This window comes from Epinephelus moara, chromosome 7 (assembly GCF_006386435.1).
Source record: "Epinephelus moara isolate mb chromosome 7, YSFRI_EMoa_1.0, whole genome shotgun sequence".
Lineage (NCBI taxonomy): Eukaryota > Metazoa > Chordata > Actinopteri > Perciformes > Serranidae > Epinephelus > Epinephelus moara.
In genome coordinates, this window is record NC_065512.1 from 37,142,033 (window position 1) to 37,159,721 (window position 17,689).

General features: G+C 40.7%; 1 protein-coding gene across 2 annotated transcripts; it reads left to right on the top strand.

Annotated features, from left to right (window-relative positions):
* The first annotated feature begins 534 nt into the window (after nt 1-534).
* On the top strand, nt 535-17,469 carry LOC126392726 (sterile alpha motif domain-containing protein 9-like). 2 transcript variants are annotated; one of them, XM_050048314.1, is made up of 4 exons: nt 535-746; nt 11,223-11,285; nt 11,374-11,439; nt 11,724-17,469. In XM_050048314.1, exons 3-4 carry the CDS (start codon nt 11,416-11,418, stop codon nt 16,230-16,232), a joined length of 4,533 nt encoding a protein of 1,510 aa, XP_049904271.1. In that variant the 5' UTR covers nt 535-746; nt 11,223-11,285; nt 11,374-11,415; the 3' UTR covers nt 16,233-17,469. The 2 variants fall into 2 exon arrangements, with proteins under 2 accessions (XP_049904271.1, XP_049904272.1); XM_050048315.1 differs by having other exon boundaries at nt 11,730-17,469.
* The last annotated feature ends 220 nt before the right edge of the window (nt 17,470-17,689 follow it).

The window sequence follows — 17,689 nt, forward strand, 5'->3', positions numbered from 1 at the left end:
CAGAACACAGTTACATGAATGCAATATCATGCACCATCACCTTGTGTGTGATAAATCTAACACTTTAGAAAATAGGACACACTCTTACACAGCTTTGTGGTCTATTGATGATCAGATAACCGAAATGCAAGTAAATAATCAGCCTAAACAGATAACACTGATCCCTACATAAATCAGAAGATTTAAAAGGAATATTAATGATGACTAAAATCAACAACTAAATTAATAATACAAATACTCAGCTATGTTGAACTATTTATTTAAAAGGGTCTTTTATATGTAAAACTCTTATATGCTAATAAGAGATGTTCTTATCTATCTATGAAACATAGTTCATCTTTGTAGTAGTTATTAATAGTTCAGCTGTGCAGCACATGCTAACGAAGGATGCTGTGGAACCGGATTTCTCTATTGGCAGCTCGCTCCCTCCGCTGTCATCTCCGGGGGCGGGACTAAGATGCGAGGAAGTAGGCGAGGAGATACGTTAGCGTGATGAAGTGCACCCTATTACTATGAAAAGTATCTAGTCCGTTACGCAGTGGGAGGGTGCAGCGGCAGGACTGGCAGGGTTGCAGCTTGGGTTTCGTTTCCTCCGAACTGACCGACCAGCAAAGCCTGACAGTCTTCCGCATCAGTCGGCTCTCATGTCTCGGCTCTCTGACCGTGAACCTGCCCCTGTTCGACCCCTATCTGAAAACTAAAGGCGAGGACAGCAGACGATGGAGAGTCTACTTTGAATTTGAATGGTAAGTTGTCTGTATTCTTCCATTTCTGTGGGCCGTGTGAAGATGTAGTCTGACAGGCTCTAAGTAAATTATTTTCAAATATATTTGATTAATTAAATTATTAATTAGGCTAATAATCAAATTAATTATTCAATGGGGAAAAAATTACTTTCTCCGCTTTGTGATGTAGATTATGTTAACCCAGGTGGGTGGATGTCTAGTTCCTGCATTCGACTTGCAGGTTGTGTTTATGTGCTGTCGAATAGTAGAATATAACATCTTGTTTCCAATTTGACATTGCATTGATTCCTGTCACACCCATAAAAACAGCCCCTATCAATTATAAAACCAGTGCTGTAGGGGTAATTGATGAGGTTGGTGTACAGCTAGGTAGGTTACTGATGAGGAAGTGGGCATAATCTCCTACTCTCATACTCTCTGGCTCTTGAGCTGATGGGTGGATATACTGTAACTGGATAGAAAAAGACGTGGGTATACCCCGTATACCTGAGTACACCCTCCACTACACCACTGTGTAAAACTATATTCTGATAACTATGTTGGCTAAAAAAGGCCATGTAATTGTGAAATATGCAGTTTTGTAATTGCAGCTTCTTCCTGGTTTTGTTCTAACCACACTTGGCAACAGAGAGCAGTGATGAAATCATCATTTTGTCATGTAATGTAACCCAAGGGTTCATCTAGTGTTGGGAAGGTTAGTTTTGAAATATAATAGGTTACAGATTAGTAGTGAGCCTGTTAAAAAGTAATAAAAAATGTATTACTTTATCAAAGTAATGTAACTTTGATTACTTTTTGATTACTTTTCTTTTCTGTTTTAAACGGCTATAAAGCTGAAAGATGTATGGAAATAGCCTATGCTGAAAGAAGGCATTACTGCACAGCGAAAAAATTCAAAGTAACAAAATCATATATTTTGCATTTTAACTTCTTTACAAAAACAAATGTATTTGTTATGTATTTGTAATCACCAACATTATGATTAGTAATTGTAATTTATTACATATGTTTTGCCCTGTAACTGATTACAATTACATTTATTTTGTAATTTCACTACATGTAACTAGTTACGCCCCAACACTGGGTGCATCTCACTGCACTGTTACACATTAGAAATATATTATAAAGAAACCAGATTAAATAGGGAATTAATTAAAAATAGAAAAATGCAGTTTGTGGATTAGAGTTGATGTGAAACAGTTTGTTATTCATTACTGTAGTGTAATTATTGCATTCAACAACGCTTAGAGTAAAGGTAGTGGAGTCAGTCTTATATCTCTTGGACACTAGGGCTCATATCACAAACACTGTCGGCACAGGAGTTATAAAACAAAACACAAAACACTAGACCAAACCGGTCCTTCCACACCTGTTTATGATTACATAATGCTGATTAATTCCAGACTTGTTCAGGGTTGGGTTGGGTTTTTATATATTCTATTATTTATAGTTCCAGTCGGGTTAAATGTCAGCACTATATACTGGGAGACGGTAGGCCTCTGCCTTGGCGTATGACTTGTGATAACAAGCAGAGCGTAGTTGTAACTAATAGTAGACGTGGTTTTGTTTCACTTAAGTGTTCCAGGTGTGCTGACATGGCTTGAGTGAGTGGAACAATTGGAACAGGACCCAAACACAGGCAGTCGGGGCAGACGGGTAGTTCAGAAAAGTTACATATCGGTTTATTGTTGATGGTAACAGGTCAAACAAGTCTGTCAAGTTCTGGCAACAAAGTATGAGGACATCTTGTGGACAGTTTGAGGATAGCAGGCCAGGGCATTGAGAGGTGAGTCCTGTAATGTAATGGTTGTATTTCATGCAGTCTAAGTCTAAGGCCTAAGGATACGTAAGTGACACCATTGCAGGGAGTGAGGGTTTTTTGGCTGGCCTGTTGTTGCCGTGTATGCTCCAGGTTTAATGCATGTGCAGCCTAGTCAAGTCAGTCCAGTGCTATGTATGAGTTGTTTTAATAAAGTTAACAGAAGACAGTCGTCGCCTCCTGAATATATTTCTACATAACACTTCATGATGTCAGAAGTTGTCTGAAGATGGCGATGTTCCCACCTCCTGAAGGTTTCGAATTCTCATGGCCAGAATAATTCCCAGAGTGGCGCCAGGGGTGGGCGATATATATCGTTAACGATAATATCGTCATTGTTGTTTTAACGATATGCAAATTTACGTTATCGAGTATGCAAATGACTTAACAAAAACAACTGAAAACACACGTTGAAACCAGGTTGAAACCCCACACGTTCACTGAACAAGAGTTACGTAACTTGCATGCAGCAGCATGCCGCAGTACACCTAGGTGGTCACATGATCTCTCACTGGCACCTTCCGGGCAGGTTAGCCTGCTGCTAAACAAACATTAGCGAGACAACATGGCAACACCGCCCACGGATGCTCCAGCAGCTTCGGAAGACGTGGGTCAACCGTAGTGATAGGTCCCAGCCTGTTAGGTGGGAACTAAGGTCACGCTGTATTGTGCTGCAGGGGAAAAATTAAAGGGTTGCTCAAGTACCTGAAGCCTGCGTGATTCATGAGTGGTTTGCGGGTATACAAATAAATAACTGAACATGGTGTCAGAAGTAAAGTCGGAAAAGCGACAGTACTAGTGACTTAGTCTGCATATAGTGACACACGAAAGTGTCTAGTTTTTGGTCGGGAAAGTTTGCAGTACCGGAAGACCGTCTACGGAGCTACCTAGCCTAGCCACAGTTAGCTGAGCGAAGCGGCAACATGGCACAGTTTCAAGACTCTCCGCCGGAAAAGTTCACCTTCAAGGCTGAAGACTGGCCTAAATGGATTAAACACTTCGACAGATTCCACATTGCTTCTGGATTGGAGACGCAATCAGAAGAGAATCGCAGGAATGTGATCTTTGAGAGAGCAAAGTTTAATCAGCGGCATCAAGAAACGGGCGAGACGGCCGACAGTTTCATTATGGCGCTGCACTGCCTGGCGGAGCACTGCGGTTACGGGGCTCTACATGATGAGATGGTGAGGGACAGGCTTGTGGTGAGTCTGCGGGACAAACACCTATCTGAACAGTTGCAAATGGACCCGGAATTGACGCTACAAAAGGCCGTCACCAGAGTCAAACAGAGCGAGCAGGTAAAAAAGCAGTAAGAAATGTTAAGAACATTTTTCCATTAATATCATCCATGAGAAACAATTAATGAGCTATAACTCAGGCTGTTAAAAACACATATTTAAAAGAATATCGTCTATCGTTATCTTCAAAATCCCTCAAAATATCGAGATATTAATTTTGTCCATATCGCACACCCCTAGTTGCAAGCATATATAAATATATGATAGTATATGTATGTGACAATAGTCATATGTGTATAATAACAGTAGAAGTATGACTAATGATAACAGCAGCAGTAGGAGGAGGCATCTGGCAGGACCAGAGCAGTGGCACAACCACGACACACCATCAGGGGTAGCTGTGATACGAGTTAACCTGCGTACACGTGCCACCGCGTTAGAAACTAAGGAAAACAGTGAACAAACTAGACAGCCCAGGTGGTAAACTTAACTGTATTGGCCACTTTGTAGCTACTACAATAAGGTAAACAGAAAAGGATTCGGTACCGCATAGAGGGGATTAAAACTATTGTACAGCTGAAAGACTCCTGCCTTGCTAAAGTTGGCAAGCTGAAAATAAAGGCCATCAAAATGACTCTTGAAGAGGATGCAGTTCCTTACAGTGTGTCAGCCACCAGGCATGTCAATCAATCAATCAATCAATTTTATTTATAAAGCCCAATATCACAAATCACAATTTGCCTCACAGGGCTTTACAGCATACGACATCCCTCTGTCCTTATGACCCTCGCAGCGGATAAGGAAAAACTCCCCCAAAAAAAACCTTTAATGGGGAAAAAAAACGGTAGAAACCTGTGTGTCAGTGCCCATGCACCCAAAAGTGAAAAAGGAGTTGGACCGCATGGTGAACACTGTTGTGATACAGCCAACTGAAGAGCCGACGGAGTAATTTGCTCCTATTGTCCCTCTACTTAAGAAAAACAAACACCAACCACGAGTATGTATTGATATAAAAATGTTGAACAAAGCTGTGAAAATGGAAATATATGTCCTGCCCACTATTGATGACATCCTGCCCAAACTCGCCGACGCCAAGGTGTTTTCCCTTTAAGACGCAGCCAGTGGTTTCTGGCAGATACTGCTAGACAATGAGAGCGCCAAACTAACAACATTCATAACTCCCTTTTGTAGGTACTACTTTAATAGACTGCCATTTGGATTCACAAGTGCCCCTGAAATCTTTCAGCATGAAATGACAGAGCTTCTGAACGACCATAAAGGTGTAGCTATTTACATGGATGATATTCTCATCTACTCTGACACACCAGAGGAGCATCAAGTGAGACTTCAGAGAACCTTAGACACTCTCAAGAAAATGGGTTTACAGTTAAACCACGAAAAATGTTCCCTACATCAGCAACAGCTAAACTATCTTGGACATTGCATTGATGAACATGGCCTCTGACCAGATGAGGCTATGGTCAAAGCCGTCACTGAGGTTGAGCCATGTAGCCGACCTGAGAAGGATCTTTGGAATGATCCATTACTTACGCAGATATCAGCCACACCTGTCTGACAATACTAAACCCCTCAACAACCTACTTAAAAATGATGTAACATGGACTTGGACTGTAGCTCAGGAGGAAGCCTTCAATATGGTGAAACCACTCATCACAAAGTCTCCCATACTAGCATTCTATGATGGGAATAAGCCAACCATTGTAAGTACAGACACTAGTAGTTATGGTTAAGGTGGAGTCCTGCTACAGAACCACAATGGTCAGCCAAAACCTGTTAGCTTTTGTTCCAGAACACTCACAGATGCCAAACAACAGTATGCTCAACTTGAGAAGGAGTGTTTCGCAGCAGTCTGGGCTTGTGAAAAATTCCCCAAATATCTACAACCCCACAGCTGTATGTGCCATGGCTTGTAAAGCAGACATCCTTTCGAGAAATCCCCAGCCAGCTATGACACAAGAAATCATGGAACTAACAAGTTAAATAGATGCCTATTATGAAGCAGTTCACAGGTCATGGCCCATCTCACCCACCAAACTAGGCTTGGTCAAGCAACAGACTCTACAGGGTGCAGGACTGCAGATGGTTTGACACCGTGTGCTGTCAGGATGGCCCAAATATGCAGTTAAGGTGCCAGACAAGGTAAAAGCCTACTACACTTTAAGACATTCTTTCACATTGTCAGTGTTGCACAATGACTGAATAGTGGGCTCAGTGCCACAATAGATGAGGCCTGAGATTTTGCAACTCATTCATGACGGGCACCAAGGCATTGTGAAGTACAGAGAAAGAGCTATGTGTAGTGTATGGTTGCCAAGAATAAGCAGAGACATTCAGGAAACAGCACTTGTAAACTGCCAATAGTTCAAACCCACTCAGAAAAGAGAACCCCTGATTTGTACTCTACCACCCAATCGCCCAGGGGAAAGTAGCAGATCAGCAGCTGACATATGCGAACTGAAAAAAACAGAACTAATTGGAAGTTGTACACTATTTATCATGTTACATCGAGATAGCCTACCTCAAAGATGTGTCAGGTGAGACCATGAGAGCTAAATTGAAAAATATCTTTGCCAGATGGGGTTGCCCAAATGAACTGATCATATATAGTGGTCCCCAGTGCTCTGGGAAAGCTTTCACTCCATTTTCTCAGGAGTATGATTTCAGGCATATTACCACCAGCCCCCACCATCCTCAAGCCAATGGAGAGGCAGAGAGAGCTGTGCAAACAGCCAAATGGATCCTGAGACAGGATGATCCCTTTTTAGCCCTCATGATCTACCGAGCAACCCCGCTACAGATGTGAGCCCAGTACAGCTCATGCTCGGTAAGCAGATCTGCACCACAGTTCTAAACTTAGAGACCAAGCTTCAGCCTGTATGGCCAGATGTGTAGCATGTGAGACAGACTGATGAAAGAGCAAAACAAGGCTACAGGAGTGCCTACAACATGCATGATGTCAGACCCCTACCAGAACTCCAGCCTGGACTCAGTGCTGCTGTGAAGCTGGACTGCGAGAGAGGATGGACAAAGTTAGCTACTGTCCTTAAACAGTGTGACTCACCGAGGTCGTCTTTGGTCCAGACAGACGGAGGGATGCTCAGATGGAACCGTGATCACCTGAGCCCCCCTGCTCAGTGCGTCAGCCACACCTGAGAAAGAGGGATACCTGATCCACTGCCTGATCCACCTCCAGCTACTGTGCCGGTGATTCTGGCATGCATGACCTCCATTGGCAGACTTATGAAGCCACCAGACAGATATGGAGAGTATGTGAAGTAGTTAAATAATAAACTGTGTTAAGTGGCAGAGTTCTGTTCCGAAACTGTTTTAAATGAAGTGACTGTCACAGAAAAGGGTAAAAAAGAGATGCTGAAAATGTTCTTTTGTCACATATGTTATTGGTCATCTTGCGGGAAGGACAAAAGAAGAAAGCTAATGCATGCATTTGTGATAATTTGGAATTCATAATTGTCAAGAGACAAGACTGGTAGTGATTCATGCAGATGAAAGTACAGTCAAGTTCATTTCATTCACATGTCTTAAAAGACTCAAAGAAAGGGTTGAGTCAGTCCAGTTGTCAGACAGATGTTATTCATACATTTAGGGCACGTATAGCTGCAGGAATGAAACTCTTATTGAACTTGGCTTTTTTGCACAGAGGTAGCCTGTACCTATGGCCGGAGGGGAGGGAATGAAGTATTGGTGGAGTGGATGGTCAGGGTCCTGTGTGATTCTAAGGGCTTTACGGGTCAGAGATGAGGTGACACTGTCAGATAGGTTAGGAGTAGTTAAGCCAATGATTTTGCTTGCCAGATGGCTTACTTTCAAGAGTTTGTTTCTATTAACAACCGTGAGCATGGGGAAGAAGCAGATGGCACCATACAACAGAACCGGCTCAACAATGCAGAAGGAGGAGGAGTTGGGGTTGAACAGACAGGTGTCGGAGTTTACGTATAGCTGTGAGTCTCTGTTGGCAGCATTTGTAAATGTCTGTGGTGTGCTGATTGAAGCTGAGGTTTTTGTCCAGTATGATGCCGAGATATTTGGAAGACTCCACCTTCTCCCCGTTGATGAAGAGACTGGGGAGGGGGGTCAGGGTTTTGGGAGGGCTGATAATCAGTTCTTTGGTTTTGGAGATGTTGAGGTGGAGATAGTTATTGTTGCACCATGTGCTGAAATGGGAAATGGAATGTTGGTAGGCAGCCAAGGAGTCGTTATTGTTCAGCAATGCAAGAATGGCCGTGTCATCTGCATATTTAAATTTAGTGTGGTGGGGGATGGACTCTGACAGTCATTCGTGTAGAGGGTGTAGAGGAACGGGCTGAGCACGCACCCCTGCGGAGCACCAGTATTGAGCGTGATGGTGGAGGACAGGGACTGGCCGACCCTCACTGCCTGGGGTCTGTTGGAGAGGAAGCTGTGGATCCAGTGTATTAGTGGAGATGGAACGTGGAGGCACTGTAGTTTCTGGATCATCTGGTGGCGCTGTATTGTATTAAAGGCAGAACTGAAATCAACGAGTAGTAGTCTGGTGTAGTTGCGGGGGGAGTCCAGGTGTTGAAGCAGATGGTGTGTGTTTTAATTATGTGTTTTAAAATGTAAGGTTTACCCCTAAACCTCCTAGATGTACCATTACATATGCAAAATGGCTTTTTTGGGCTTTAGGGCTAGCTTTATAACAGAATATCTAGTCTCATATCACGATATTGATATAATATCAATATATTGCCCAGCCCATGCAAACAAAAATTAAACAAAAAAACTTTGTGATACAGGAAGCTCTGTCGGCAAGTCAGCATGATCAGTAGCAAGGCTCTTGTTTCTGTAGAAAACTAGGTTATTTTATATTGTTATAAAATATTCTATTCCAAATTGTTGTTTTTTTTCTACTGCCAAGTTCTCAATTTGAAGTTGTAACTTCTTTTGGAGAAGCAAAACTTCCTTTAAAATTGCCAGAACTGATGCATCTTTGTTGTCTCTGTAATGAACAAAGAGGAGACAAAGTAATAATGCATTTTTTGTGGCATACAAAATGGTCACACAAGATAGAATTAGAAAAGTTTTAAAAAAAATGTGAACTTTTACTGCATGACAATAACAGATTTAATTGAATACTTCAATCGAGTAAAAATTAATCTTTATTTTACAGCATTGAGATTATGTGGAAATTTAATTGAGAGGAAAAAATAACAATAACCCCTTACTTTGACACTTTTGTTGTCCTTGGAGGGTTCAGTGGGCTGTGAAGTCTGACAGTTGATGTGCTTGCCACACATCACTCTCATCCCTCATTTGCTCATCTGGCTCATTGGAGAAGGTTTGGTGGTTAACTATACAGTAATTTTATGAAGAGTAGGCCTAGTGTCATAAATTAGGCTTAAACTGATGAGTGTTACCTTTCCAAATGACCACAGCACAGTAGGTGAGTTGCGACCGATGATGTCCGCTACCATCACTGCCTCATTTGAAAGAGGTTTTGGAGGTGGACCCCCACCTAGAAAAATTATATTTTGTTCTATAGCACATTAATGGTACAGTCTTTAATGAGAGCTCATTAACCTGCTTCATGTTGGCTATCAGGGATATAACATTACCATTATAATCTATTTTATATCTGTAGCTTCAATATCTTAATGTATTAAAAACAACAATAGTTAAATAGGCTAGACATGTTAGAAGAGGATGTCATCTTTCTTATGAACGACTTCTGTACGGAGACTTCTTTAACCATCAGCCATATAGCACTTAGTCTAACCAATGGTTAATCTTACTTCAGATAAGCTGTAAGTTAACTTTAACTCAAATATAATTCTTACCAGTTTTGTTGGATTCCGCCCTGTAATTAGTGATCTCCTTTTTGGCCAGAACAGACAAATTGTCATATTTTTTTGTATTTCTTGGACAGACCTCCTCACAGGACTTTCCTCCCACATTCGTTGCTTCGTGTTTGCTGTTATTTTGGATCAAATTTACTTTTCAGTATGTTCTTTCTTTTATTGACTTCCTACAGAAGTATGATTTTTACTTCCTCTGACCAGTTTGGTTTTTGTCTTCTTATCTTCTGCTTTTTTTTTTTTTTTTTTTTTTTTTTTTTTACAATCACTTTGTGAAACACAATACTTAGGTGTGACAACAGGTAGCCTGGGCTATCACAAGCACACATTTAAGCAAACAAATGGTCTCCAAGGGAACAGTAGAAATTTTCTGCTGTAAATGCTTTTCTAGTACAGTAAATGCCTTAACGTCTTTCCTTGACTAAGGAAACCTTTGAAGAGATTCTGTGCAACACAGTTAAGTAATTTCCTCAGCTAAGGAAAAACTAAACCTCAAGTGTCACACTTAAGGACCAAACTTAAGGTGCTTTGTGGAGCAGGCCCCTTAAACTCGCACACATTTTTATTTTTTCAAAGATTAAAACTAACATAGTTTTCATTAAAAATAGACACTGACATGAATCTAACATATTATTAGCATAGATAAATTGGCCTATTTGTAAAAAAACCCCAAAAACATTTAGTTGACAGTATGCAACAATGATAATAAGCTGACTCTTACCTGTGAATCCTTGTGCATTCATGTTAGCTAGTTAATACTAAATCACTGTGCTGCACACAAATTTGCTTTTCACAGGATAGCAAGGCATGACCCACGCTACTCTCCCTTACTCTGCCTCTGATTGGCTTACCCTGATATTCTTACCCTAACCCTTACCAATCTCACCCCTCATGCCTAAATGTAACCAATCCAACCAAGAAAGGCAATGGACTCTAGCCTGTCAGAGGTAAAGTAGGGTGGGTCATGCCACCTTAGGGAAAGCAAATTCACATACAGCTTCTGTCCATAATAGTGCAGGGAACTAGATAGCTAACAGTGACATACTATTAGGTTATAGGGGTATATCAAATATAGACATTCTTGTGAGGCACAATGGGTTGTTTTGCTTTTCAAGCAAGAGACTGAAATACCGTTCAAGAAACAAACATGATGTTTAAATCTATGAATCTGCTAATAATTATTATTTTAATAGCTTAGTATTGTGTGCACCATGAAGAGGGATGTTTATACATGACACTGTAGGCTGCTCTACATGTTATTGTAGGCCAAGTTTAATATGCAACTTGATTTTATAGATTATGTATGATATGGGATCCATGCTCTGTCTTTCTTTCAGCTAAGGGGTCCTTGGCCCGAAAAACACTGAAGACCCCTGGAATAGAGTAACGATTAATGTTAGTTACTGACTGTGCAAAGTTTTTACCACCATGGAGGTCTGTAGCGATATGCTGAGTTTTTGGTACTCAGACCTACAGTTTGGTTGATCAAAGAATTGAGGTTTAATACCTAGTCCTAAATATGCTTAAACAATCAGTATATTCATCTTTATACTTTATTTTGCAGCATTAGTTGTCAAGATTTGTGAAAAGTGAGCCTGCTATCATGGATGATCAGGACCAAACAAAGGTAAGGCTGAAATTTATAACATTTTGTGCTTCCAGTACATTGTCTAGTGCTCCATCACAAAAATGCTCTGTTTGAATTATTTTTGTAGCATGAGTGATCTACGTGTGTGAAGAAGGAAGCAAGGCAGACCATGGCAGAGGAAGGAGAAATGAAGGTAAATCGCAGTTGAAACAATCTGCATTTCAGAAGAAGGTGCTCCTGTACCATAATCCATCAAACTGCCAACTACAATGAAAAATTATTTACATTAGATTCACATGCATTAAGTTATCAAACCAACACAGTTTTGTAAAATTTGTTCACTTCTTACATATTAAACCACCTCAAGTCATTGTGCATTATTACACCTCATTCTTTAAAGCCACATATGATCAATAAAAATATGTTCAGTAATTTGAGTTGAAAATGAGGAAAAAATAACAGCACTTTTTATTTTAGAGTCAGGAGGAGGATCTGTCACCTGACATCAAGAATTGGAGTAAACATCAAGTGAGAGAATGGGCTCTCAAGTTGGATGATGTGGATGACGGAGTTGCAGAGACACTGTTTCAGCAAGACATTAATGGAGCCAGTCTTTTGCTTTTAGATAAAGAAGACTTAAAACAAATAGGTGTGACTTTTGGACCAGCAAAACTTATCATTCATGCCAGAGATGAGGTAGTAAAATTAAAGAAAGAGGAGCCAGCAAGCTCTACAAATCAGCCTGGAAGACCATGCAAACCTTATCCATTTTGTAGGTACCATGATACCTATAGATACATGGAGAGCAGTATTCTTGATATTACAGAATCGGGTCCGTCAGATTTAATTGAACCCTGTCACGAGTATAAAGCTTTCATCAATACAACAGATGAAACTGAAATGATCAAGTTCACAGAAGAGACTATTCGCTTTGCAGCTGCCTGCATGAACAGCCGCACCAATGGCACCATTCATTTTGGAATAGGAGATGAGCCAGAATTCAAGCATGGTCAGGTGTTGGGAGTGGTTGTTAAGGACAGAGAGGCTTATGCAAAGGAACTAAAATCTGCCATTGATGGTTATTTTGAGTATAAACACAAGCAGACTGCTCAAAATTGCATCAAACCTCCACGATTTGTTGGCGTTCTCAATAAGAATATGACCTCATCGGACAAATATGTGATAGAAGTGGACATAGTCCCTGACTCTACAATGTGTGAAGAAAACATCTACCACACTTTCAACATGGACACAAAAAAAGCCAAGAAAAAAACAAAGGGTAAAGAAACAGTCACAATGGAAGCAAAACTATCAAAACAATTCTTTGTCAGAGATGGTGGTAGCAGCAGGAATCTCCTTGCACCAACCACATTTGCCAAACCTATGGAAGAGTACAACCAGTTTGTTGGCAGTATGGCACAGCGATCACAACTCCGCAAAGAAGCTGAAGAGAAGCACCTCAATGTGATAAAAAGCAGTACCCAAGGCTCCAGATTAAGTCAGATGATAACTGGTGGAACCCTCTCATTAGATAAGTCACATTTTGAGTCGTATGTGATAGTAACTAACAAATCACATTCAACCCAGTTTGAATCACTGGGATTTCTTGTAGAGCTCAACCCAACAGCAGTTTTGGACTTTGATCCAGAATCATCTAAACATGGATTACAGCATCACTTTGAACAGCAGAGTACAGTGAGTGTACATTTACCAGCAAAGTATAAAATCACAGAGGGAGTTGAGGACATTGCAAACAAACTGAAATTAACCCGCAACACCAGCTGGGTGTTGTGCAATGGAGGTATTGAGGATGAGGCACCCTCAGACATAGACGAGTGGTTGATGGACAAGGGAGCCTCCGTTCGAGACGTGATTTCTTTCTTGTGTCGGAAAGATGTGCTTCCAAACAAGAGATTTCTTGTCATTTTCTTACTTTTGTCAACAGTGAGTGAGAAGATGGACCCTCTTGTTGAGACTTTCAGCACATTCTTCCAGGAGCTCAGAGGCATCGAGCAAATCCTTTGTATATGCGACAGTGAAAAAGCATTTACCTCCTGGATGGGCCTGATTGAGGCTCGGTGTGGAATCAACATCTCTCATAGGTGCATATATGAGCTCAGTTTTGCTGAAGTCAATGGCACTGTCCTTAGTCTTCTGTCAAAAAACCGTAGATCCAGCCGTTTCCTGCCCTGTGGTGGGGGAAGCAAAGTGCTTCTTGAGAAGAAGGTGGAGCGTAGCCTGAATACCTTAGAGGTCCTGTGTGTGAACCAATGCGAAGGAGGAAACGAGGACAAAATTGCCATAGAGGAGAACTTCTACAAAGGAGGAAAAGTGTCATGGTGGAATTTCTACTTCTCAGAGCAGCCTGGATCCACACCATTTATCAAACGAGACAAGTTTGACTTCATTATGAACACAGTCCTACCAGATTTGCGTTCCCTGGGAAAAGCCTGCGTGTTGTTCAACCTCATGCATGTACCTGGATGTGGTGGGACAACTTTGGCCATGCATACTTTATGGGCTCATCGGGACAGATTCCGTTGTGCTGTCCTCAAAGACAGTAACGCTGACTTTGCTGAAGTTGCTGACCAGGTGGTCAAACTTTTAATGTATGACCACGAAGAGCAATTACCAAGTGTCCCTGTTTTGTTGATGATAGATGACTTTGACGATAAAGAAAAAGTGTTTGACTTGCAGCAGCTCATTGAGAAAGAATGTGCAAAGAAAGAGATTTGGTCTAAATCTGCACAGGTCATTCTCCTGAACTGTATGAGGTCAGAGTCCTCTGAACAGACTGAATCAACTGAGGAGACAGTATTCATTGGAAATGATCTGTCTGAGATGGAGCAGAAACTGTTTGAGGAAAAACTTGTAGAAATAGAGAAAACGCATAAGAATGCGGACACGTTCTACGGGTTCATGATCATGAAGAAGAACTTCAAGCCAGAGTATGTTCAGGGTGTAGCCCGCAACACCCTTAAGAGCTTCAACATAAATCAGAAACATGCACAACTCCTGGCTGTTTTAGCTCTGTTGAATGTATACTGCAAGGGTGCCTCTCTCTCTGTCTCTCTGTGTGAGGAATTTCTTGGTCTTCAACCAAAACCAGTTTGTGGAACCATCAAAGTCGAAGAAGGATTTGGGAAATTTTCCACTTTAGTTACCACCTGCTCAGTTGAGGGTAAAGTAGTTTTCAAAGGTGTGAAAATGATCCATTCAAGTATTGCAAGGCACTGTTTGCAGGAACTTACAACAACACACAATGTGAGCAAAGCTGATATCACTGATCGCCTGCTGACCACAGACAAGCTTTATGAGAGCACACAAGGCAAAGACAAACTCCTACAAGATGTTCGCCACATTTTGGTGAAGAGACATCACTCAGTGGAGGAATCTCAGTTCTCTCCACTAATTCAAGACATTGCAAGTGACACCCCAGGACTGGAAGAAATGGTGCTACAAAATGCATCAAAAAGATTTGAGAAAGATGCAGTTGTCTCTCAGTTACTTGCCAGGTACTATTACCTGAAAAAGAAGGATTTCTCAGAGGCAGGAGTTTGGGCCACGAGAGCAAGAGATCTTTCCAAAGACAACTCATACTTTGCAGACACATCAGCACAAGTTATCAAGCATGAGCTGAAGAATGCAGTTGCAACCTACAAAGAAGAACCTCTTAGTCCTGAAAAATTGGACATGTTTCTGAAAATGTCTCAGTCAGCAATAGATGCATTCAAGGAAACACAGAACCTTGCAAAGAAGGAGTCCATTCAGCGATTGCAAAACAAAACAGACAACTGCCCTTTTAATACAGCAGGGTGCCTGGGAGAAATTCAAGTCGGAGTTCTTGTCATTGATGTGCTGGCAAAGACCCCCATATTTTCTTCTGAAAATGTCCGCCATGACATTATGAGTGGGGTTCTCTCTGGAGAAATGAAACTTCAAGATGTACAGAGAAATGATAAACGGCACAACAAACACACAAACTACTACAAAATTCTCAGACAGTATGAGGATGTACTTTACAACCTCAGATATAGGATGAAGGTGAACTTTGACTTCCTTGACAGTTTTTATGTGAACTTGGGCTCCAGGTCTGGATTGAAAGACAGTCGTGAGCAGGTTGCCCAAAATGAGCTTTTCAGATGTTTCAAACAGTATGTAAAGCTTTTCTGCAAGACAGACTCTGCAGCTCTTCTGAGGAATAAAACCATGTACAACATGCTGAAACTACACGAGGCAAGACAATTCCTGGAGCTGAAAAAAGCTGATACCTACTCTGGGATTCTGAACTGTCTCTCAAATGACATCCAGCCTGAAATAATGGAGAAGATTGCCAAACAGTATGCTTTTGTTTGTGAACATATGCCGAGTATGAGGGAGAGGATCAACTTCATCTACTTCAATGTTGTGCTTAGTTGTATCAAACTGGCATCAACCTGCATTGAGCCGTACCAGGACTTAATTAATCTCCTTTGCCGAGTTCTGCAGGAGCAAATCCCATTGGGTGAGAATTTGCCACTGCACTTCATTGCAGTTGTGCTGTTGTGGCCGCAGCAGAACAGTCCAGCAGATCGCAGGCTAGGGGGGTATATCTCACAGATGAGGGCCTCTTATCACATAGTGATGAAGGAAGTTTGCAATGGCAAGAGACCCATTGTCCATTTCTTCCTGGGGAAGAAGCAGGGCTATGAACGACTGGTACACTTAGGGGAAATCAAAAAGTGCTGCACGGCTGGACAGAAAGATTTTGCCTCCATGTGGGAAAATGGCAAAATATGGAAAGACAAGAAGGTGGGGGAGAAGCTTTGCAGAGTCACTGGCGAGGTGAAGAATAAGTTGATACTGGCAGATACTTGTATCCCAGGCCTGAGGCTCGAAGTCACCCCAATGTTTCGAAGTCAGCTCAGTGGGCTGGCCCAGGGGTCAAATGTGTCGTTCTTTATTGGTTTCTCAATGAAAGGCCCTCTTGCGCTTGATGTTACCTAAACTTTGAAAGCAGTCTGTTCTAACCCAGCTGCCCACCAGCATTGTTAGACCTTGATATTTGGTTGAACTTTGTGACGTCAGGTGACCAAAACTCAATGACAGGGCAATGTCTAATGCCAACATCAATTTGACATAGAATACTGAAAACAGATGACATTGATATTTTGTTAGTTTAAAGTTGTGTTAAGTAACCAAAATCCACAGTCTTACAAATGTCCCATGCCAACATCATCTTTGACGTAGAGTACCAACATTTAGTTATGAGGAATGAAGAACAAAACCCAACATCTGCGAAACATCATGATGTTAACATCTAATTCTAATTCTTGTTAGACATTTAAATTATCGTCAACCTGATTTTCATTTTAACCAAAATACATCAGACTAAGAGTCAGACATCTTTCTGACATCATATTGATGCCTGGAGCTGGGAATTTTTTGTAGCTTTTAGCTAATCATAGTGGATTAATCTGTGTTACATACCCTGATATACTTTGAAAAGTGATTTAGTTATATAACTAATGAATTTGCTTTGTTGCATTTTTGTGTATCCCTGGCTATGTGCCTCACATTATTAATGTTTTGTAAAGGAAAACATTTGTCAACCTTAAAATCAAACTCTTTAAAATGTCTTATGTTGAAAAGTCTACTGTAGCTCACAAGTCATTGTAAATATGAGTCTTTTTTATGGAAATTAATTTTTTTACATTATGAAATGATCTGACATCTGAAAAAGGAATACAACTATTACATTTTGTCATGTTCTGCATCAGCTGAGTAAATATGTCCATGATGTGAAATAATCTGCATCAGGATATTTGCTTTTGAATAGAAATTGTGTACTTAAGCAACTATGTAAGGATTTGCAATGTTTTACAGTAATTATCTTTAACTATGCATGTTCTATTACTGATGTACCTAATTTGCCTTGCATAACCTTTGAGCAATGTTTTACATAACAAGATCCCTTACATTTAACCAATATTTTGTGTAAAAATTCTGAACATTGTAATGCTGATTTTGTTTTGTTTGTTTGTTTGTTTGTTTTGAATTTTGTGTCTTTATCCATAAACTGATTTCATGTTTGAAATACAATAGTTTTTATCTTTTGCCATGTGATATATGATGATTATGTAACAGCTTGTTTTGCATTCCATAAAAATCAATGACAAACATTGAATTTTGCAATACCTGTCTAATAAAGATGCATTGACATTACCATGTATGAGTTTATTCATAATTTACTGCACCATGTGCACAAGCTATCACTGTCTATGCTGTAAACCCCAACTCATCCATGACACAAGATTTTAATGTAAAGTGTAAACAAATGACCCAGATTGTCAAACTGATGAAAAAACTTCATGTTCACTTGACACAAACACTAATCCCTTGTGAACTTGACATATTTTTTTATGTTGAGTCAACAATCTTTGAGTTTTGAGTTAATTTGATCA